At 38.8% G+C, this 25,463-nt stretch overlaps 1 protein-coding gene across 7 annotated transcripts in view; it reads left to right on the plus strand.

The window, feature by feature from the left end:
* Positions 1-7,023: 7,023 nt before the first annotated feature.
* The window catches only part of LOC123766883 (cationic amino acid transporter 2), a 36,081-nt gene continuing 17,641 nt past the window's right edge, over positions 7,024-25,463 (plus strand). For 4 of the 7 annotated variants that reach the window (XM_069307484.1, XM_069307488.1, XM_069307489.1 and 1 more), the window contains exons 1-6: positions 7,036-7,075; positions 14,418-14,555; positions 19,986-20,259; positions 20,886-21,014; positions 22,517-22,672; positions 25,037-25,141. In XM_069307484.1, the coding sequence (XP_069163585.1) occupies positions 20,040-20,259; positions 20,886-21,014; positions 22,517-22,672; positions 25,037-25,141 (610 nt within the window). In that variant the 5' untranslated portion in view covers positions 7,036-7,075; positions 14,418-14,555; positions 19,986-20,039. Of the gene's footprint in view, positions 7,076-7,124; positions 7,242-14,417; positions 14,556-19,985; positions 20,260-20,885; positions 21,015-22,516; positions 22,673-25,036; positions 25,142-25,463 lie in introns of those variants that run through there. The other 3 variants (XM_069307485.1, XM_069307486.1, XM_069307487.1) reach the window with 3 other exon arrangements.

Genomic DNA, 25,463 nt, shown 5'->3' on the forward strand with positions numbered 1-25,463 from the left:
CGGTTAAGAGGTGCGGTTATCAGCGGCTCACAGACCTTATACCTACATACCGTTTTCTCTAGCTATATGTCTGCAGCACTCATTGTCGCGATGTCTGTCTGTCTGTCTGTCTGTCTGTCTGTCTGTCTGTCTGTCTGTCTGTCTGTCTGTCTGTCTGTCTGTCTGTCTGTCTGTCTGTCTGTCTGTCTGTCTGTCTGTCTGTCTGTCTGTCTGTCTGTCTGTCTGTCTGTCTGCTTTCAGTGTCGTTGTCACTGTCACTGTTTCTCTGTTGTTGTCTGTCTCTTATTATTATTTTAGTTCTCTGTATTATCAGTTATTGCGTTTTTCCAAGATTCAGTCTCTTATCTCACTTTGTGTCTTATCTCTGTCTGTCTGTCTGTCATCACTCTCCTTCTTTCCTCCGTCCCAGCAACCCCGTCTCCCTCAGGTAACACCCAGCTGACAACAGGTAAGTACACTTGCTTATCCGCCGGCCTGTGTGTGGGTAAACACAACACGTGAGTTCAAACATCCGCACACACACACACACACACACACACACACACACGTCTCATTATAATATGATAAATTCTTTATGATTATATTTCAGGTGTTCTGCTCCTAGCTATCCAGATGTCACATAAAACTAAGCTATTTACATCTTTTGAGGTTGTAACGTTACGATTATGTTACGTTGTTGGGTAGATTAGATACACAGTGCTTAGAGAGTTTCATATATATTTAGTAGTCTTGATTACAGTAGTCGGTTGTTAGCATTATCGTGAACGTTGATACGGAGCTTCGAGCAGAGCAAGGAGCTGAGTGAGAGGCCGGAGTCCCGGAGCTCAATGCGGGAGAGCGTGGCGGCTCGACTGGAAATCGTGAGTGTCTAAACTCGATGAGGAGCGAGAGCGTTGTATCTCGATGTGGTCGTAATCTGTTGTCTGCTCTGTGTCGAAGCTGTATTGTCTTGGGGTCAATTAGAACTGCATACGCAGAGTGCTACATTCTTGTGGTTGAAGAGGTGAGGTAAATCCAGAGCGTCTGTATTGGAGTTATTTGACTCACTGTGGAAATTGTACCCCTTGGCTGTCCGCCTATCGCTTGCTTATATTTGGTGACTACACCTCAGCTTCGTTGACCAGACCACACACTAGAAGGTGAAGGGACGACGACGTTTCGGTCCGTCCTGGACCATTCTCAAGTCTCAAGTCCATTCTCACAATCGACTTGAGAATGGTCCAGGACGGACCGAAACGTCGTCGTCCCTTCACCTTCTAGTGTGTGGTCTGGTCAACATACTTCAGCCACGTTATTGTGACTCATCGCCTGCACCTCAGCTTCCTCCAACAGGATGCAAAGAGTGTTACCTGTAATTAGGGAAAGGATTTGAGTAGTCATAATTTGTTCTGATTAGGTTTGTCATTAAGGTAATGAGAGATTGGAGCGAGTATAAGGTTTACTGGCAAGAAGGTCATGCAGGTAGGACTGACGATGATGTTAATCTCCACACTGGGGATCTGTAGCAGCAAAAAGGTTAAGAACCTCTGGATTAGAGGGAGACTTGAGAGGAGGATTGACCAAGAGGTGAGTGGGTTATGAGAGGGGGTATGTGGGTATCGGGGTGATAGGGGGCATGCTTGGAATGTGGGTGGAGGGAACTATCAGGAGAAGTGCCAAGCCATTACGAAGTCGGAGGAAGGGTAGGAACATGTGGGTGTGGGATGGCGAGAATTGTGGGTGTGGGGTGGCGGGGAATGTTGTCCTCACCTAGTTGTGCTTGCGGGGGTTGAGCTCTGGCTCTTTGGTCCCGCCTCTCAACTGTCAATCAACTGGTGTACAGATTCCTGAGCCTACTGGGCTCTATCATATCTACATTTGAAACTGTGTATGGAGTCAGCCTCCACCACATCACTGCCTAATGCATTCCATTTGTTAACTACTCTGACACTGAAAACATTCTTCCTAACGTCTCTGTGGCTCATCTGGGTACTAAGTTTCCACCTGTGTCCCCTTGTTCGTGTCCCTCCCGTGCTGAAGAGTTTGTCTTTGTCCACCCTGTCAATTCCCCTGAGAATTTTGCAGGTGGTTATCATGTCTCCCCTTACTCTTCTGTTTTCCAGGGATGTGAGGTTCAGCTCCTTTAGCCTTTCCCCGTAGCTCATCCCTCTCAGTTCCGGGACGAGCCTGGTGGCATACCGCTGAATCTTCTCTAACTTTGTCTTGTGTTTAACTAGGAATGGACTCCAGGCTGGAGCTGCATATTCCAGGATTGGTCTGACATAAGTGGTATACAGGGTTCTGAACGATTCCTTACACAAGTTTCTAAAGGCAGTTCTTATGTTGGCCAACCTAGCATATGCCGCTGATGATATCCTTTTGATGTGGGCCACTGGGGACAGGTTCGGTGTGATATCCTGTGTGTGTGTGTGTGTGTGTGTGTGTGTGTGTGTGTGTGTGTGTGTGTGTGTGTGTGTGTGTGTGTGTGTGTGTGTGTGTGTGTGTGTGTGTGTGTGTGTGTGTGTGTGTGTGTGTGTGAGTGTGTGTGTGTGTGTGTGTGTGTGTGTGTGTGTGTGTGTGTGTGTGTGTGTGTGTGTGTGTGTGTGTGTGTGTGTGTGTGTGTGTGTGTGTGTGTGTGTGTGTGTGTGTGTGTGTGTGTGTGTGTGTGTACTCACCTAATTGTACTCACCTAATTGTGCTTGCGGGGGTTGAGCTCTGGCTCTTTGGTCCCGCCTCTCAACCGTCAATCAACTGGTGTACAGATTCCTGAGCCTATTGGGCTCTATCATATCTACATTTGAAACTGTGTAAGAAGGTCAACTGTGTGTGTGTGTGTGTGTGTGTGTGTGTGTAGGATTAAGCAGTAATAGTCACATTACTACGCATCATCGTATCTTTGAACACTTGTCTCTCTCGACGGTCTCGCTTCACGCAGGTCGGCGTTCAGTCCCGGACCATCCACAAGTGGTTGGGCACCATTCCTCCCCCCCCCAACCCCCCTGGGTGATGGTAGTATAGGGTAAAACAAAGAAAAGATTAATCACATTCGACACCAAAACCAGAGACACTATTTAGTCTAAGCAGTGAAGGATGGCAAAAAGGGAGACGAGAAGAAGCAAGAACTACATGAAGGAAGTAATCAAGATCAATTCACAGTAGAGCTAAGATCAGCCTTCAAGCTTGAATGGTTCCCAAGCCAATATGCAACTGAAAACTCCACACCCCAGAAGGATTTGAACCCAGACAGCCAGGAGTAATATGCACCTTGGCATACCTGGTACCTTAACCACTAGACCACACTGACTGTACAAAAATCTTGGTAATCGTGAGACTATTTATCCAAGATAGTATTTATTTTTTTATCTAATATCGCACTATATTTATCCACAGTGCTCCTGGGTGTCTGAGTTCGAATCCTTTTGGGGTATGGAGTTTTCAGTTGTATATTGGCTTGGGAACCATTCAAGCTTCAAGGCTGACCTTATCTCTGCTGTTAATTGATTCTTTGATTATCTTGATATATATATTCCGTGGTCTGACACTGTCACATTTTTAATCACGTGTTTATTTTCGTGATACACACACACACACACACACACACACACACACACACACACACACACACACACACACACACACACACACACACACACACACACATTGACTCCATACGCAGTTTCAAGTGTAGATATGACAGAGCCCGATAGGCTCAGGAATCTGTACACCTGTTGATTGACGGTTGAGAGGCGGGACCAAAGAGCCAGAGCTCAACCCCCGCAAACACAACTAGGTGAGTACAACTAGGTGAGTACACACACACACACACACACACACACACACATATATATATATATATATATATATATATATATATATATATATATATATATATATATATATATATATATATATATATATATATATATATATATATATGCGAACAAGCCTGAATGGTCCCCAGGACTATATGCGAATGAAAACTCACACCCCAGAAGTGACTCGAACCCATACTCCCAGGAGCAACGCAACTGGTAACTACAGGGCGCCTTAATCCACTTGACCATCACGGCCGTCAAAAGGAAGTGATAGCCGAGGCTATTTGAGCCACTTCCCCGACGGCAACTCGGATGGTAATCTTGGGCATAGCATTTCACCAAATCACCTCATTCTTTGGGGCACACGTGAGGAACACAAATGCGAACAAGCCTGAATGGTCCCCAGGACTATATGCGAATTTTATTCATATATATATATATATATATATATATATATATATATATATATATATATATATATATATATCAAACCAAACCATCTCAAGGTAGTGTTACAACGGAATTTCCCATTTGGATTTTCAGCGAATGTGATATTGAGATAATATCTGAAGGACTGATTGACAATAATTACGGTGAGGAGGATGTGGGATGGTTGCTGATAAGATATGGATCAAGTTATCCTTGTCTGGCAAACTGAGTCCCAGCGGATGAGACGCTCTTCAACTGTCACCGTTTTCTCTTCTAGTCGACCCTCTTAGGCACGCACACATGTTCAAATCAAATTAAATGTTTATTCAGGTAAAAGTACATAATACAAGATGAGTTACAAGTATAATGTTGGATTTCTTGAAAGAGCTAGTACACACAATGCCTAAAGCCACTAATGCGCACAGCGTTTCGGGTAAGGTATGGGGGAAAAACACTAAAACTAAAACTTGAGTTGCTTCTTCGTCTTCTGATGAGTGGTTTGGTTGTCATATCTTCACCCACGCTATTGTCACTCATCGTCTGCATCTGAATAATAATACTAATAATATTTATATATACGTTTTGTAAGTGAGCAGCTGCTTGCTTGTCGGGAAGAGGGGCCACGCAGTCTGCAGGCCGAGCTTATATAACCTCGGCCCGTTGCGCGCGCAGCTTGGGCGGTTAAAGTCAGCTTCCAGACATACGTTTTCTCTTCCCTCAGAAAACCCACCGTTTTGGGGAAAAACAGTGTTCTTATAACCGCCTGTACCGCAGCTGTAACTATCAAGGCAGCACTCTAGTTCAATATGCAGCTTTATAATAGTTATTTATTGAAATACAAGAAAATGACACTAGGTTATTCCTTTCCAATTTTGGCGTGTAAATAGTAGATACTCGCAATATCACTAACATCCATAACGGTTTGGGCAGATCTTTATCAATTACAGCTAATAAGGTGTATAGTTGATGTGTACATTAAAAATTTGCAGAGGTGTATAGTGAGTTTTAAACATGAGCTATGTTTACTAATACTAAATACGAAATGAACTATTAAAATTAGTAACTGAGGTATACATTGAGAATTTGCAGTAATTTGGAAGAAAACATTAATTAGTCAGTTTTAATCGCGTCATTTAAAACTAACGATTAAGTTATATTTTGAGAATTTGCAGTGAAAGGCAATTAAGTAATTTTTACCCGTGGACATATTATAGTTTACATGTGTATAAATAGGCAGGTACTCGCTGTTCAAATTTAGACACTTACTGCTATATATTACAATACAATACAATACAATACAATTTTATTTAGGTAAGGTACATACATACAATAAATATTTACAAGGATTGTTTAACTTATAGGTATAGCTAGTACATACAATGCCTAAAGCCACTATTACGCAAAGCGTTTCGGGCATGATAAACTTAAATGACAAGCTTAATACTAATTGAGCATAATGAGTAGAATGAAAACAAGAAATGAAAACATAGATGAAAAAGCAGCACAAATACAATTATGTCGACAAACAGCGCTCTTTAAAGAAAAAAACAGACATTGGTTGACAATAGAAGGGTAAGGTAGGTTACAGGGAATTTATTAGGTATAGCTTCGCTTTTAACTTAAACTGGTTGAGAGAGGTACAGTCTTTAACATGGTTGGGAAGGTCATTCCACATGTCATTCCATATTACATTAGTTAGTAGGCCTACTTGATGAAAGTGGTTATGACGAGTAATGACGTTGATGAAGGAGCTGTTTTAGTGACACAAATGTCTTGGAAACATATAACTTCACAATGTAATTTGCATAACGAATAAATTTAACTATACTATGGCGAGGAAATTTGGTGTACAGGTATTTGCTTTATTTTATAATAATTCCTGTTGTCAGGGTCTTGTATTAAAGTCCCTCTAGGTCGAACTATACTAACTTTCCCCAGGATGCAATTCCCAACAGTTACCAAACTCGACATACCTATTTACTGTTAGGTAAACAAAGGTATCAGATGTAAGGAAACGTGCCCAACCATTTCTCTCCTGCTCGGGGATCGATTCCGGGATTCTCAAAAGTGAGTCGAGATCATAGACTTTTGACTACAGTAGAACTACAGGACTACAGGACTTTAACTAGGTATGGATTTCAGCCTGGAGTTCATGCGTTATTAAACACAAGACAAAGTTAGAGAAGATTCAGAGGTGTGCCATCAGACTAGTCCTAGAGCTGAGAGGTATGAGTTACGAGGAAACGCTACAAGAATTTAATCTCGCGTCCCAGAAAGACAGAAGAGTTAGAGGAGACATGCTCACTACATAAAATTTTTCAGAGGAAATAACAGGATGGACAAAGACCAACTATTTAGCGGATGCGGTACATGAACAAGGGGACACAGGTGGAAAGTTAGTACTCAAATGAGCCGCAGACACGTTAGATTTTTGGTGGAAGCAGACTTCATACACAGTTTCAAATGTAGATATAATGGAGCCCAATAGGCTCAGAAACCTGACAGCTGAGAGGAGGGACCAAGGAGCCGAAGGTCAACCCCCGCAAACACAAGTACAACTAGGTGGGTACTAATTTTGATGTTGTTAAGTAACTATTTTCTTTGTTTGGAAGGACGTTTCAAATTTTACGCCTATTTATTTGTATAAAATCCACAAGAATAATGGGGACAACTTACACCGGCTTCTTGTCCCGACGAGGCCACTATAAAGGTCGGGCCCTGCGGCTAAATTTAAGAAATAGTTTTCCCTCCAATTACACAACATCTTCGTTTTTTATGGAGTTGTGTTTATCAGGTGGCGTGGCAAGCGACCCCCTGTCACTTGTTGATCACAGGTGTAGGAGTGCGGCCAGGTATGTCACTGCTCCTCTTCTGTGTAGTACTATTAATAACGATCAGTAATAGTGAGTTTACTGTGTTGTAAGGGGGTGGAGGCGAACACATGGTGTGGTCGATACCGACTCGTTGATTTATGCCAACACGACATACGGTGTGGCGCTCGCTCGGTGTGGTAGACAGGTGTGTTACTGGCTTTTGTATAGGTCTTGGTGTATAAATGGTACATTGTCACAACTGGGTAAGGAAACACCAGAAGGACATAACGCAGAGAGTCACAGTCAGAGCTGGTGTCCCCCAAGGCTGAGTCCTGGGACCTCTAATGTTTCTAATATACGTGAATGACCCCACTCGAGGGATTGAACTTTTACATGTCAGTGTTTGCAGATGATGCAAAGCTAATGAATATGTAAAAATTGAGGAGGACCACAGAAAGTTACTAGAAAGCATTGATAAGCCCCAAGAGTGGGCAAACAAATGGTTGCTAGAATTCAATTTTGGCAAGTGTAAGGTAATGAAGAAGGGAACAGGAGACTAGGAGGCATCTACACCATGTGTAAAAGGCAATTACAGTTAGTGGAAAAAAAAGATATTGAGAAGTGGATATAATTTCAATACTTAACACCTGATGAGGCACACACAAACAGGGTAACATCAGAAGCACATAGGATGCTGGAAGACATTACATCATTTAGAAACCTAAATTACACTTCATTCAAGGCAATCTACATATCATTAGACCAATACTGGAAGATACAACACTGGACTGGGATATGCACCGTGTGAAGCATAAAACCAAAATTGAAAAAGCACAGGTTTGCAACAACATTAGTGCCAGAGCTAAGAGAATTAAGCTGTGAAGATTGGTTCAGAGAACTGAAACTCACAACCCAAAAGGACAGAATAAATAGAAGGTATATGATCACAACATACAAGTTACTCAAGGGGAGTAGACATGATGGACAAGGGGACTCCTTAAATTGAGTGAAAGTATGATGACTAGAGAACACAAGTATATGGAAATATAAATGAGTCAAACAATTGTAAAGAAATATTCATATCTTGTATGAATGATCAGCAAATGTAATGTATAGTACTTAAAGAGAAAGTTGTTGAAGCCACTTCCTTCCATAACTTTAAGGTCAGCCCTGGAAACAAACCGAAACCGTCTCTATTTTCCGCTTGTTACAACTTGTAATAAAGTTGTTACATCTTGGCTTAACGTGTTTATGACGTATTAGAACGTTGTTACAACTTGCTATGTTGGTTGTTGTAACTGGTTAGGAGGTGTTAAAACTTGTTCGAACGTTGTGCCAACGTCGTAGTTTCGATGTGTGTTTGGCGGGAGATTCTACAAAGAATTAAAATGTCATAATACTGTAGTTAATTTATCACTTTAGGTGCAGCAAGGTTAGTAGGAAGGGGTACAAAGAGCTAGACCTCACTTCCACATTGTCACTGATAAGTAAGTACTGTATTGATGTGATGGTGTGGACCTAGTATCTTTTTATATATGTTTCTAGATTTGTATTCCTTTTTAGGCTATAGTGGTCACATGAAAGGGCGAGTTTCTCCCTTACTTGGATTTAGTCGATCATGCCCTCCTCTGAAGTTTCTCCCCTACTTGGATTTAGTCGATCATGCCCTCCTCTGAAGTTTCTCCCCTACTTGGATTTAGTCGATCATGCCCTCCTTTAAAGTTAGCACAAGATCTATAATGCTGTTATTTCTTGAGTGGACTCTGACACATGCTGTTTGAGAAGAGAGTCCTGTACTTGGCCAAAAAATTACTCTCCCTCTGTTACATTAGATTATGCTCCTGCTCTGTTCTTCTAATGCTATACTACTCACTAATCTATCCCTATCTAATTTACGGTATCTGTGCATAGAGTTCAGCCACTGCAAACTACCTCAAGCCCATCATCACTTGGTAAAAATAAGCTATAAGAACCAACAAATTCTATCATCAGACAACACACAGCCCCTATGTTCAAATCTTAAACATGCTAAACATACATTTACTCCACATGTTATCATGTGTTAAATACATTTAAAAACAAAAGTTGTTCCTAAATTGTAATCCTATCTTGAATCTCTTCCATGATAGATGTAATAGAACCCATGAACATCACACCAGAAATAAATCTCTGATATTCCCAGAGTTAGACTAAATCTATGCAAGCATGCCACACAAATAAAAGAACCCAGTATAGTATTTGGAACTCGCTCCTTAATGAGTTAAAAAATTATCCAACCTATACATTATTCAAAAGTAGAACAATGAAGTATGCAGTTTCATCTTTATAGCATCCCACCTTGTTCTGTTAACTTATTCAGTATCTTGTGCTACCCACTCACCCAGTACATCACAGTATAAGAATGGAACTTCATCGGTATGATATAATTTATCACTATACTCTGGTAGTTATGTGAATTCAAATTCTGCTACAATGTACCAATCATTACACTTATTTATTAGTTTAATCTTAATTATCTTCCCAAAATGCTATGCATGCTAGTGATTTTGCAAGAATGTACCTCTTAATCACCAATATATGTAAGTACAGTACTCTCATAACCCATTGTACTTATATTTATATAAATAAATTAATACAAAATATAAATAAATGCAAAATAAATAATAAATTCACCCAGTCTATTGTCTCATGGTTAAAATCCCCCATTATAAGTGCTTTGGATTCAATTCATCTCCTGATTTTATCACATTATGCAGGTCTGTAACTTCCTCAGCCATGTGTACATACCTGAGTACTGTATTCTTGTTACTGTACTTAATTGCTCATTGGTAGTTGCAGACAGGTCACGTGTGTATAAAATATACACATTCATACATATGTATATACGTACATATTATAGTACATATTAAACCTCTTGCTCTTGTTATTCTATCCATTTTGGAAGGTGATAAAGTAATTTCACTTCAGTTACTTTTTTCTTGTCCCCATGTTTTGCTGAGCCCAATGATGTTGGGCTTTTTAACCACAATATTCTGTATATTGTCCCTATGGTCTTGTGCCTGCATGTCAGTGGAGATGTATAGGGCTATTTCTAAGTCTCTAATAGAGGACTTAGTCGTCTACATCTACTAACTTGATTACCTGCCCTTTCCTTAGCTGTAGCTTTGAATTTGTGTGTTGAAGGTATGATTTTCAACTCCTTTAGCTTGTCTCAATTTTTTGTCATTGTTTTGCTGTTTTTACTGTGAGGTGTGGGGATATGTTGCTATACCTATCCAGTTATCTGCAGTTTTGTGCATTTTTAAGTATATTTAATTTGTGCAGATGATGAGCGTAAATGAAGGTAATGATAAAGGCTGTACAGTACTTTGATGTTTATGAAAGTACAGTACTGTATAGTAGTCTTCAGTAGTGTTTATGTTCAGACTGTACAGTATTCAGAAAATCATTGTTTATTAGCTCCAGTTTGAAGCATCTGAATTTCCTTTGATGTCAAGTAGTGTTTTGAAATATTTGATATCCTTTGGTTTATCTAAGAAGTGGACCATGTATCTTATAGATTATACTCTGCTGGAGATCACAGTCTAGATATCATTTTTTATGAGCACTACTTTTAATCTTTGTGGTTGGGTTTATCTGCCAGGCCTTTTTTTTAATGCATGTTAAAATGATGCAATCAAGTATTTATTACAAAGACATACAGTAGACTAGAGTGCTGTATACAGATACAAATTATGGAACTCATAGTAAATAAAACACTTAATTTTTCTGGCACAAAAAAACACAACTTCAAAACAGTGCATCAGGAGTTTTTAGTCATAATATTTTATGGTTGTAAATACTGTAAAAGGTATCAGCCTCTGCAAAAGTATGCTGGAGCCTCAGCATAGTTCATTTAATGGAAAGTTATCATGCACAGAGATAATTTTGTTATTGAATTAATTTTCTGAAGAATTTTTACAGTCCTTAGTATTGAACTTTATTGTATTTTTATAGAACAGTCCACTGTTTTTAAGGTTTTACTCGCTCATGTCTTGTTATCGAGATATTGGACATGAAAGGATGATAGTAATAGGAAAACTTTGGTAATTTTCATTGCCATTACTAGTCTTGATTACTACACATAGCAGGGCCCTATAATATAGTTGGCTTTGTTCTCAACTCCCAATCAGAGATCCTAGATTCAATTCCTGAGTGGGACCGAAATGATTGGGTACATTTCCTTTCACTCGATGCCTCTTCACCTAACATTAAATACCCAGGAGTTAGGCAACTGTTATGGGGTTACATCCTGGAAAGGGGTCAGCAGTTCGTCCTTGGGGAGTGGGGGGAACTTTGATACATTCATGTCCTTGGTTAGTTTAGTTCATTTATTATGCACCCCATACTCATCCTGTGGGCAGTAATGGAAAGGGTTACAGAGGCACATAATGGACATAATGGGCTCAAGGACTGAACCCCACAATTCATTTAGCTAAGCAAGTTACAATCTTGATGAGCTAGTTACAAAATTCAATGCACATTGTCACATCAGTAATGGGCTCGAGACTGACCACAAGTACGGTTTGACATATGTGGGGAGTTAGTGGTTAGTGTCACAATTGATATGTTTATCCTGCACACCGGCCCCCCCCCCCATCCAGTGGGCAGCGGTGGGTAGGTTACAATCACTTAGTTACTACCTACAGTTAGCAAGCTGGGGATATTTGGCAAAGATTTTTGGTAGCAGATCATGTCCTTGGAAAAACAAATTTTTAATTTTACAAAACAACTGGAGATAAGAGAAAATTTTTCTTTTGCAAGAAGCACTTTCAGCTGGCTTATTTTATCTTTACTGATAAGACTGACTCATACATATTTATGGGTGTTGATTTATTTATTTTGTTTATTTAGGCACCTGTAGATTTTAAACTGACAAATAAAGCACTGTATATTTTGTGAATTTTTGTAAGTTTGTGGTCTATGAATTGTGTTTATATGTACAGAGAAATGCCTTGCTACCTTATTCATAAATATCATGACCAAGTGTGGCAATATACAATAGATTTTAACAGTGCTGCACAAAACTTGCGTGACTGTTTATTACAGAATGAGTTAAGACTTAATGCACTACTTGAATGCCTCATGTGTTTAACCTTGAAATTCATTCATATACTGTACCACTACATTCAAATGTAGTAGTACAGTTGGGTTCGTTCTTGTCTCACAATTGGGAATCTCGGGCAGGACAGAAATGCTTGGGCACACTTCTTATCACCTAATACCTCTGTTCACCTAGCTGTAAGTAGATACCCAGGAGTTAGTGTGTTGTGGGGTTGCATCCTGGGAAGGGACAATAGTTCAACCTTTGAGGGACCTTGATATAAGCCTAAAGTACATAAAGGTACTGTACAGTGTTATACTGTACACACAGGCTACCTGTTTGCTGCAAAATTATTATTAATTATGATTTATTATAAGGCACTCAATCCACTTGAAAGTTTCATGCATAATTTATGTACATAATAAATTATATCTTTTTTATGTTGCATGTTTATTGAAGAAAACTCATTTGTTCAATTAAAATGGTTAATTTTGATTAATTCGAGAACATATTTTTCCCTACTTAGAAAACATAATATTTATATTTTCATAAGCAAATCTTATCAAATACACCATCCCCCAAAAAGTTAAGGTAAATAATCTTGAGATAGTACAGTGTGCATCCTTGTGAGGGCAGCACTGTACAGGATCGACATAAAGCAGTCCCCATGGCGTAATGATAAAGCACTCGCCAGGCGCTTCGCGAGCGTTTTGGCCTGGTTTCGCATCCTGGTTAGGGAGGATTGACTGAGTGCCAATCCTTAACTTAAGCCTCTGTTCACCTAGTAGTGAATGGGTACCTGGTTGTTAAACAATTTGGCAGGTCATATTCCAGGGAAAAAAATTAGGCTTAAAGACCTGCCCGAAATGCTATGCGTGCTAGTGGCTGTACAGGTACAAGAATGTAAGAACTCTTGTATATATAAATAAAAAATAAAAAATAAATAAAGTAAGCCGTGGCCTTATAATGTGTTAATTTTGGTATGAGGAGTAAAGATAATTTTGATGCAAAGCAATTGGTAAATTTAATGAGATCTGCATCTGTTATATGCCAAAAAGGTTTGACATTTATTATTAAGTAATATACATACATTTATGTTTTCTTACCCATGCAAATCTAAGATTTGTTTTGTGGCAACCTGTAACTTCTATAATAAGTTGATCTAAGTTACATTTTCCTTCCATTTTCTTGTTACTTTTGAAATCTTGATTAAGTTTTTGCAGCAGTGGCTACAACACATTTAAAACAGTGTGTTTTGCTTTGTATTAGTGTGGACAGGTGGGATTTTGTTTTTTATGGGTGGATCTTAGTGGATGGGGTATCAGTCACACAGACAGACTGACAGATATAGAAAAAATATATGTTGATTTTGTCATAGAAATTAAGGAGAATTCAAATGTTGTAAATGGCATAATTATGATTTTCTTGAAATGTCAATTAGATAAAAATATTTACAGGGCTGAGTACCATTAAAGATGTATATAATTTATAATAATAATTTTTATTCACAAGAAGGTACAATGGGATTGTGAGATTACATAGGGTTTGTATTTTTACATTCTTACAAAGCCACTTAACACGCATAGTGTTTCGTTTCGGTTTAAACAAATATTGGCCAATAGTGTGGTAACTGTACAACTAAATAAATTGAACAGTATACACACAAGGAAAACTTCAGAAGTACTGTACTGTAAAAAATATATGCAGAACTCATAGGAAACATGATCACACTGCTATCAGTGGTGAATGTGGCTAATTTTGGCCAAGATTGAAACTGCATTATTTTTGCCATTCTTGAGATAAGGGAGAGTGTGAGGATGAACGAGAGGCAGAGAAAATGGAATAAAGAGAAGGGAAAATAAACTTTTGTGTATTAGTTTTATACTAATCTTAAATGTAGTTATAACCAGTTAGTTATGAATAGTTATAGCTGGTTATATATAACCAGTTTAACCAATTTAAGATTTAAGGCAAATTCTTGACTAGCTCTCGTGAAGCACTGGCAAACTCAACATGTGTACAGTCTGTGTGGCTATAGTGTGCATCTAACAGGCAGTGGTGATGCCCTTTTAACCCATGTATTTAAAATACAATGTATGTTTTTCACATCAGCCTTTTGGTTACATATGCTTCACTTCTTCATATTAGAGAAATAGCATGGAAATCTCTCGGTCAAAAGATTCATCAGTGACTAAATAGAAATGGCAAATAGTTTTTAATATAGAAAAATGGAAGACCCTGCATGTGGGGCATAACAACCCATGACACAACTACCAAATTAATAACATTACATTACAGCAGATTGATGAAGAAGAGGACCTTGGAGTCAAACTTCCCCACTCATTAAAAGTCGCACAACAGGTAGAAGCAGAAGTCAGAATAGCTAATTAAACCCTTGGAATAACCAAGCATACTTTTGACTTTAAGGAAAAAAAGGTAATGATTCAACTATATAAATCTCTGGTATGTATATATAAATTTACTTGGATTACTGTACTTCATTTCAGGAAGACATAGATGCTCTGGAAAAAGTACAACACCGGGCAACAAAAGTCATTCCAGAGCTAAGTCATCTCTCGTTTCAGGAACGGTTGAAGGCCACAGGGCTAACAATACCGCAAACCAGGCATGATAGGGCGGATCTTATTGAAACTTAAAATACAGTACTGTACTGAACAAGTTAGATGATGTTGATCTGGACAATTTCTTTAAAAGGCCAGATGTAACACAAACAAAGAGCAACAGTTTCAAGCTCAACAAGCTACAATGTAGGGCTGAGAACAGGAGATGCTTTTTCACCCACAAGGTTATCAACCCATGAAACTGCCTACCCGTCAAAGCCGTAAATGTCAAAACTGTGCCAAGTTTTAAAATTTACCTGGAAAAGATCATAAAGGCAAATTATCACCTTCGAGAAGCTGCTGTCTTCCTGTTCTCGTTGAGGCCACTAGGGTTAGTGGCCCTCGGGTAAATCAGAATTGTTGACACTATAGTACTGTACAGTAGTTGGGTTTTTCCTGTATAATAGTAAAACAAAAGCATAAGCTCTTATCATATCAGTGGGTCATCCTCATATCACATTCTCCAAGGTAGAGTGGGTTGTTAACGAGATAACTTTTTAATCAGTACAGTACTTGTTTGGAGATTAAGGGGAAAATGATAATATTTTGCTAATCATAAATTTTGTATTGGTTCTGGATGATAAGGTAGTTATTAAGCTAAAATAAATAAAGATGTATGATTTGAAATGGTATCGAAGTGTTTATCATTTAGTTTTCATGGGTACATTCAATTTGTCATCAGTGAGGTAATTAGTTAAGTGTAGTTACAGGATGAGAGCTACGCTCATGGTGTCCCATCTTCCCAGCACTCATTGTCGTATAACACTTTGAAAGTACTGTACTGATGGTTTTGGCCTCCATCACCTGCTCACCTAACTTGCTCCAACTGTCTACCACTCTGTTGCCTGCCTTGTCTTGCTCTCTTCTCATATGACCTTGAAATCATGTGATAATGACCATTAATCGGTGCTTCTTTTTTTCCATGCTTCATTGTATCTGGCACAGATATGGCCAACCTACTTTAACAAAAAGTATGTCATGTGAGTTGTTGCTTAAAGTTAATTTATAGGTGACTTGAGTTCTATCATCAGTTACTAATACCTTTGTTGGCATCGAATGTTGGCATTGTCTGAAAATTGAGGTTTCATAGCCTTGGAATAATGATATAGACATATTGGTTGAATGAGTAGAATTCTTAAGGATAGGGAAAGGAACTATCAGGAGAGAGTGCTAAGCCATTGCAACCATATAGCACTTGAAAGGGATCAGGATAAGGATTTGGAATGGGACGGGGAAAAAGGAATGGTGCAAAACCACTTGGACAGTCGGGGATTGAACTCTGCCCTGCATGAAGCGAGATTTTTTCTCTACTGTCCAGTCCGGATAGATGAAAGAAACTTGCATAACATGCACAGGGAAATTACAATACAGTGGTACCTCAGCTTACGAATTTAATCCGTTCCCAGAGATGGTTTGTAACCCGAAAATTCATAAATCGAAGTGAATTTTCTTAAAAGAAATAATGTAAATTAAATTAATCCATTCCACACTCCCAAAAATATTGACTTCAAAGTAAATTTTATATCTAATTTACCCAAATCTTTAGTACAAAAGCATTTACAAGTTATTGCATACCTTTATTGACGACTCTTGTTGGCGTATGGAAGACGGTGAGGAATGGGGGAGGAGGAGAAGTGTTAGTGTTTGGAAGGGGAGTCCCCTTCCATTATTACATCAGGCAGTGATGACTTCTCTGGGGTACTCTCTCTCCTACATTTTGCAGGAGTACCACTAGGACCTGCTTGTGGCTCACGGCTTGCTTGTCTAAGAATCTGTCTAAAGACGCATGTTTTTCCCTACATTTTAACACTTGTCTGTAGTGAGACATCACAGTGTCATTTAAAAGATCGATGCAACAGCCTGCTACAACTTTATCTGGGGTGAGTTTTTTCAACAAAACTTTGCAGTTCTTCCCATACTTCACACATTTTGTTAATGAGGAAAGGAACATTCTCTACTGCCTCTACTCACAACTATTTTCTTAGGTTGAACCTTACCACTGACTTTCTTGGGACCCATGGTGAAATATATAATAATTACTTTTATGTTCAAATACCCAAAAATAAAAAATACACTGAAATTCTTTACAAAAAATTCAGATGCAATTGTCACTAGGAGGGAGGCACTGGTAAACTTAAGGTGCGGTCGCCATACCACCACGCGCTAGGTCGGCCATATATGTATCAACAAATTACGTTACCCGAGGCAGTGCGTAACCTGATCTGGATTTTACGAAGAAATTGGGCTCGTAATCCGAAAAGTTCGTAAAGAGGGGCATTCGTAAGCTGAGGTGTCACTGTACTGGGATATTTCTTTGAAAATCCATTGGAGCACTATCCATTACCCACTAGACTACAGATACAGCAAATCTGATCATGTTGTAACAACAAACAAAATGCATACAAAGGAAATACACTGTACTGTAACTTGAAAACTGGGATGATAGATCTTCGACTTCCCTACAGATTGAAGCTAATGAGTACCAGTCAGTTAAGTAAAATAGGAGATTTCCACTAGAAATGGCTGTTACCCAGGATATGATCCTCATTGCAATACTCACTCATCCTCTTACTTATAGCCAGAAGCATTAATTATAGTGCCATATCTTTTTCTTTTATACTGTATTAATCTCTGCATAATGATTGGTTTGATTGATTGATTTGTATATACAGAATTGTACAGTATTCTATAAATATACAGGCATTTTAAATTTATAGTAGTTTTTGAACATGAATTTATAGTAATTTCATTGTTCTATTACATTTTTGCATAAATTATAAAATTAGAATGAAGACATGCATTACAGTATAGTGTATTGATAAAAACATTCCTTACACAAATGCATAATATAACATACAGATTATCTATTAGATATTCTAGCATGGATTAAAATAAAAATAGAATTTTGAGAATTTGGAAAGACTGCTTCTGAGCAATCTCTAGGTTGCTGGTCAAGCCATTTACTCATTTTGTCCACCCAGACCACAAAACATGCGAGGCTCTGTTGTCCTACACTCTCATAAATTGATGAAGGGTGACTGTGTAGAATGCTGTACCTTTATCCCTCACCAAAAGACCAGTTCACTGTTAGACAAAGGAGAAAATTAAAGTTTGACTACCCTCTGAAAATGAAACCTTATACTCTGTAGGAACTACTTATTTCTCTGCTAATTACTGAATAGCCCGCTACTCACTACCATGACTGCCATTAGAGATCTGCATGTCAACAGGGTCATAGCAGAATATGCAAAATAACCCCACTGAAAAGTAGAGATGCAAAAGGCATGTGGAGAGAGAACTCTATCGACATCAAAGGCCCAAGATTTTTCAACACTTTCCTGGCACATATGGGGCATAACTGGCAGACCTCTCGCAGTGTTCAAAATTCAACTCAACAAGCACCTTAATTAAAAGGATACCTGATCAACCAGGCTGTGACTCGTACATCAGGCTGCAAAGAACCGTATTGAGCAGCCTGGTTGTTCAGACCAGCAACCAGGAGGACTGGTCGGAGATCGAGCCATGGGGACATTAATCCTTGAACTCTCAAACAGGTAGTCAACAGATAATCTGCAACTAAGCCTATTAAGCTAAACATGCAAACTTTTGAAAAAATATATATAAAAGCCTGTTGCACTTCCTGAAGTGCGGGAGAGAATGATATGCTGTATTCTTGTAAATAATGGAGGGACTGATTTAAAATTTGGAGAATTGTATAATTCCTTGTGAAAGTGAGAGGTAAGGTTGAATGTGCAAAATAATTACAGTACGATGAAAAGTACAGTGACACCTCGACTTACGATTGCCCCAACTTACGATAATTTTGAGTTACGATATAAATTTAATCGAAAAATGCAGCTCTACTTACGATAGTGTCGACGACTAACGATATTCGTTGATATACATTTGGGTTGACCGAGTGCATGGTTCTCGGTCGCGCAGGCTGACCTGAATCAGTTTACTAGAGCCATCTGCTTAGTGACGATTACGCTTATAAGAAATTTCCATTTTTGTGGTGATTTTTTTTGCTTTTGGAACATAAAACTGATTATTATATATCACACCATGGGTCCTAAGAAAGTCAGTGGTAAGGTTCAACATATGAAAACACATGTAAGAATGACCATAGAGAAAAAACAAGAGATCATTTGTAAACATGAAAATGTACTCGTGTTGTTGAACTAGCTAGGCAGTACAACCAATCTTCAGGGGAGGAGGAGGAGGAGGTGGCAGTAGAGGACGTCCCTTCCTTGTTAATTAAAAAAATGTGTGCAGTATGGGAAGGACTGCAAAGTTTTGCTGAAAAGAATCGCCCAGATAAAGCCGTAGCAGGCCGTTGCATTGATCTTTTTAATGACAATGTGATGCCTCACTACAGAGAAGTGTTGCAAAGAAGGGGAGAAACAATCTTCAAGAAAAAAATGAGAAAATCATGCAGTGAGCCAGAAGCAGGTCCTAGTGGTATGTAGGCAAAACATGCCAGAGTGTGTACCCCAGAGAAGTGCTCACTGCCTGATGTCATAATAGAAGGGGACTCCCCTTCCAAACAGTAACACCTCTCTTTCTACCCCCTCATCACTATCTTCCATATGCCATCAAGAGTCCTCAATAAAGGTAAGATAAACATATGTACTGTATTGTAGTTAGAGAAAAAAAATTGTATTCAGTATAGAATGTTTACTTAAGTTAATATTTTTGAGGGTGTGAAACGGATTAATTCAATTCCATTTATTTCTTATGGGAAAAATCGTTTCGACTTATGATATTTTGACTTAAGATACGTCTCTGGGAACGGATTACCATCGTAAATCGAGGCCCCACTGTATACAGACAAAGGTCTTTCCCTTACCTTCCTCCCAAATATAGGCTAAGTGAAATTGCAGATCCTTATTAGCCAGACTGCACAATATGTTGGGCAGCAACTTGCATGTGCAACATCCTGGATGGTTGGGGGATGTGGGGGTTAGGAAATGTATCCTATGTTAGCCTCATATGATTTTGATGACAAGGACAATGATATATAATGGGGGGTAGAATAACTACTTTTTAACTAGTTTCTTGACTGTTAGACATTAACCAGTAGGCTTAGTTGTATATTAGCCAGCAGGGCTGTTGGTTTTTGGAACCATTATTATATATATGATAGATGTATAGGTAAACCCATTTGTAGTAGGACAATTAAGGCCTGACAGGGAGTAAGTAGTACATGAAACATTGATGATCAATAACTATTTTTGTATTTCAGGTGATTTGTGTAATGAAGCTCGTCTAGTTATACACAAATACTGAACATTCCAAAATGTCAAGCTTTGTGGATCGTTTGACAAGGCGAAAATTTGTTACCTTTGAAGACACAGAACTACCTCGAGTTTTAAATACCGTTGATCTCACATTACTTGGCGTTGGATCAACTATTGGTGTTGGTATTTATGTGCTTGCAGGTAAAGTTGCAAGTGAAACTGCAGGACCAGCAGTTACAATATCATTCCTCATTGCTGCCGTTGCCTCAGTGCTTGCTGGTAAGTTACTGATCTTGGTACTTGCGTCTTATCTTAGTCGAAAGTAACCTGTATTTTGTTGATTTTGACTAGTGAAACAAACATGGAAATATTTTAATTTATTGCTTATATGGTGTATGGCATTGTGAAAAGCTAGTAATTTGAAGAATATAAAGTATGCTTTCAAGTTAGATTACATTGTTGTAAAACTTCAAAATTATATGATCTTTGGTACATTATTAGATTTGCATTTAATTCTTTAATATTTATAGGCATAAATTTATAAGGTATTTGATCCACAACCATCCGAGTCACAACACTGCCTACATTCTTTACACCTCGTGTTGTCCATGGTTACCATAAGGCTGATTTGCTCAAAAGTCTCAGGCCCATACAATTTACATCTTGGTTTTGCATAGGGCATTCTACCAAAGTCAATTTTATCAGATTTTGAGAGCAAAGACAAAACTTTGACAGAGACATCTGCAACCACTAGAGCACATTTAGACCAGCATAATAATCTTGTTCAATAATTGACACTTTTCTAGCTTCACCTTTTCTGATAAGACTATTGGGTATGCACAAGCATTAATTTTACATAGAATCACATTTAAATACATTTGGTAATGTATGTATTTTTCCCCCAGGCCTGTGTTATGCAGAGTTTGGAGCTCGTGTGCCCAAAGCTGGCTCTGCGTATGTCTACACCTACGTGTGCATTGGAGAATTTGTTGCCTTTGTTATTGGATGGAATTTAATCTTGGAATATGTAATTGGTAAGTTGAAAATGTGTAATACCGGATTTGCAAATGGTGCTGTATGAATGACGTTGCATACTGTTTTGAGTTTCAGTTACTCCTCTCTTTGTCTTGCTAGTATTGTGTGTGTCCTTGACTTGTAGTGCTAAGTACAGTACAGTAATTTGTTTATACAGTACTGTAACTTTTAAATGCTATGCAGTATATGTTTTCACCTACTGTAAATATTGTTTTGATATTGTATCCTGAAAATATATGAGTCTTTCCCCTTGGTTTAGTGGTATATGTTGATTGTTTTATGTGGAAAAGGCACTTTACTTAGGCATGTAGGTCTATTTTATATTTTTGTTGCAAATCTGTCAACTAAGCACTGTTCACTATGTGAAGGTTCCTAATTAAGACAAAATATTGAGGCCACATGAAGGGATCAAACCCTATTCTCATGAGGTATACATGCTACCGACTGGAACATTATGAAGCTCAAAAGTACTACCACACTTAATTTGAGTTTGGGAGGCACTATTCAGTACTACAATCCAAGTTCTATGCAATACCTGCCCACACTCGGATGTCGGTAGTGATGTTACCCCGTCTCTCGCCCCTGTCAATGTTACCCTCCCACACTCAGGTGTCGGTAGTGATGTTATCCCGTCTCTCGCTGCTGTCAATGTTACCCTCCCACACTCGGATGTCGGTAGTGATGTTACCCCGTCTCTCGCCGCTGTCAATGTTACCCTCCCACACTCAGGTGTCGGTAGTGATGTTACCCCGTCTCTCGCTGCTGTCAATGTTACCCTCCCACACTCAGGTGTCGGTAGTGATGTTACCCCGTCTCTCGCTGCTGTCAATGTTACCCTCCCACACTAGGGTGTCGGTAGTGATGTTACCCCGTCTCTCGCCGCTGTCAATGTTACCCTCCCACACTCAGGTGTCGGTAGTGATGTTACCCCGTCTCTCGCTGCTGTCAATGTTACCCTCCCACACTAGGGTGTCGGTAGTGATGTTACCCCGTCTCTCGCCGCTGTCAATGTTACCCTCCCACACTCAGGTGTCGGTAGTGATGTTACCCCGTCTCTCGCCGCTGTCAATGTTACCCTCCCACACTCAGGTGTCGGTAGTGATGTTATCCCGTCTCTCGCTGCTGTCAATGTTACCCTCCCACACTAGGGTGTCGGTAGTGATGTTGCCCTGTCTCTCGCTGCTGTCAATGTTACCCTCCCACACTCGGGTGTTGGTAGTGACGTTGCCCCGTTTCACACACTCATCACTACACAATGAAATCATAAGAAGTTGATGTACTGTACAGTATATGTGAGAAAATACTGAGTTCGTGTGAACAAATCAACATTTTGTGGGATCACTGTGGGATCACACCCACATTTCTGTACTTCAACAGTGTTTGTGTGGAGAAACCAGTGCACAGATAATCTGGCTGTATCATATAAATTTTTTTTTAATAAGCCTTGAAATGTGATTTGCTTTATGGAGTAACTGACTAATTTTAATAATTAATATTTCAGGAACAGCAAGTGTCGCTAGTGGATATAGTGGATATGTTGATAAACTTACAAACAACACAATATCCATTGCATTGACTGAAGCAATGCCCATCAATGTTTCCTTTTTATCTAGTTATCCAAACTTCCTGGCATTTGGCCTTTCATTTGCAATCTCGGGTAAGTTTGCCTAAAAAATCCATTGTCCAGTTCACTGTTGCACTTGATTATGTTATATTTAAGTCTTTGATCAATTTAGTTAGTTAATTAGGTAATTTTTCTGTTTTTTTGGATCTAGGTGATTCCTATAATTAAAGTTGTGTACAGGTATATTGAACCTGTTCTTGAGAACTTGAATTTTAGTATTGAAGTTGCACATACAAGTGTTGATGAAAGCATATCTATACAATATAATCATAATGTATATTATATTGTACATTATAAAGCTTATTATTACAGTGCAAAGCCTAACTCCTATATACATAAAAGCCTAATTACTATACTCGTGGTGAAGCATAATTGCTATAATAAAAATAAAGCCTAATTGCTATGCACATAGTAAAGTCTAATAGCTATAACTTTTGAGTACAGTATCTATTTACTCTTTAGATGAACAGAGGCAGACGCCCAAACATCCATCATGTATGAGAATCCTACCCGAAGCCTTTCAGTTGTGAATCGACTTCACTGAACATACATTGACCATATGGGGCTGAGAGCTGAGTGGACAGTGCTCGGTATTCGTAGTCCTAAGGTTTTGGGTTCGATCCCCGGCGGAGGTGGAAACAAATGGGCGGAGTTTCTTTCACCCTGATGACTCTGTTCATCTAGCAGTAAATAGGTACCTGGGAGTTAGACAGCTTCTACGGGCTGCTTCTTGGGGATGTGTAACAAAAAGTAGGCCTGGTCGAGGACGCTAAGCCCCGAAAACATTGCAGGGTATCACAGGTATCACCATGGCACTACAATACTTATTTAGTTTCATGCCTTATAAAAAGTAATAATAATAATAATAATAATAATAATAATAATAATAATAATAATAATAATAATGTTTATTTAAAAGAAATGTGTGTACAAAGAACATAAGAATACAGTAATGTACAATTGTAGGGACAAGAGTTACACATGAATCCACTGTTATGCAAAGAGTTTCGGGCAAAACTTCGAATAATATAGAACAAAAATTTAACTAAAGATGTGAGAGGGTAAAACACTTGTTACTAAAAGAGAAGTAAGCTAAGAAAATGTGAAGGTTCAAGAAAAATAACAGATGAATACAAAATGGGTGATACTTCAGGATGACAGGCATATAGTTGTAAATTATGCAGTCAGTAGTTCTAGCAACAGTACAGTAGTTTATTTACATTAATAACAGAATAGAAATACTGTACAAGGTGTAATTTAGAAAAGCAACTGGTCCCTTTCTCATAACAATTTCTTGGAACATAATGGAACATAGGGTAATAGAGTATAATTTATGTTTAATGGGTCCAACACTTAAAAATAAACAAGGATCATAAAGGACATGAGTGATGCAAGAAGTTGGATGACATTGAATGTAGAAAGTACATAATTCTTAGTAAATAATTTAAGATAGGAGTAACACAAAAAACCAGCGTTGAATGTAATGAAATGCCAGTTTCTGGGTGAGCTCCTGAGGGTATCTGAATCTATCCAAACTGATATAGTGCTATAATGGGGCATCAGTTGCAGAGTTATTGTTGCCTACCGGGAACCAGAGCCGGAACCTGGCTTCACAGAGGAGCAAGGGCCTATGAGCACTTGACATTTTACGTATAAAGCAATGGCAAGTATACTTGCCATTGACCAAAAAAGGGCCCAGAAATAACTTATTACGAGGGAAGATGTGAGCAAAATTAGTTACGTAATATTGTTTATAAGGTATTAATTACATGATATTGAGGAAATATTTCTTAGTCTGTTGACCAGACCACACACTAGAAGTTGAAGGGACGACGACGTTTCGGTCCGTCCTGGACCATTCTCAAGTCGATTGTGAATGCAGGCGATGTTGACTCATCGCCTGCATTTCTTAGTCTCTTTAAAAATGATTGGGAGATGTACAGCTTTTAATTACATTTGGGAGGTCATTCCACAATTTGGGACCCCTGATTTGCATAGCATTTCTGCTTTGGTTGAGTCTTGCTCTAGCATTATCAAAGAGATTTCTTTTTCGTGTGGTGACCATGAGCTGTATTACAACCTTCTAGGAAGCACTTAAGGTCAGGATTGACATTGAAGTTCATTGTTTTATAGATATAGAGAACACTTGAGAGTATGTACAGAGACTTGATATTTAACATGTTCAAAGATTTCAGTAAAGGAGCAGAGTTGTGTCTGGGACTGGAATTTGTGATTGTTCTAATTCCTGATTTTTGTTGAGTAATCAAAATTGTTAAATTCATGAATTTTGTGTGTTCATGTTTGAAACCCAAATAACAATAGAGCACTTACATATATTAATGTTATACACTCAACATTAATGTTGATTCTGAAATGCTGTAATACTCTTTGTTACAGTTGCTTTGTCTCTCGGCGTAAAGAACTCATCACGAATGAACAACTTATTCACCACTGTGAATATGCTGGTGATAATCTATGTCATTATTGCAGCTGGAACAAAAGGTTAGTGTACTCTTCAGCTAGTGCATGCAGGTCGGCGTTCAATCCCCGACCATCCAAGTAGTTGGGCACCATTTCTTCCCTCCAGTCCTATCTCAAATCCTTATTCTGACCCCTACCCAGTGCTATATACTGTAGTCGTAATGGCTTGGCACTTTCTCCCGATAATTTCCTACTCTCTCCAGCTAGTGTGTTGTGAGTACAGTATGTTGATGCAGTGGGATCTCCTCAAATCACTCTCGCCAAGCTGTGAATAGAGGAAGAGAGAGAAGGGGAATTCTCAATCAAGCCAAGGATGACCGTTGGACGATTCGCCTGGCTGCTA

This window comes from Procambarus clarkii, chromosome 60 (assembly GCF_040958095.1).
Source record: "Procambarus clarkii isolate CNS0578487 chromosome 60, FALCON_Pclarkii_2.0, whole genome shotgun sequence".
In the NCBI taxonomy this organism is placed as follows: domain Eukaryota; kingdom Metazoa; phylum Arthropoda; class Malacostraca; order Decapoda; family Cambaridae; genus Procambarus; species Procambarus clarkii.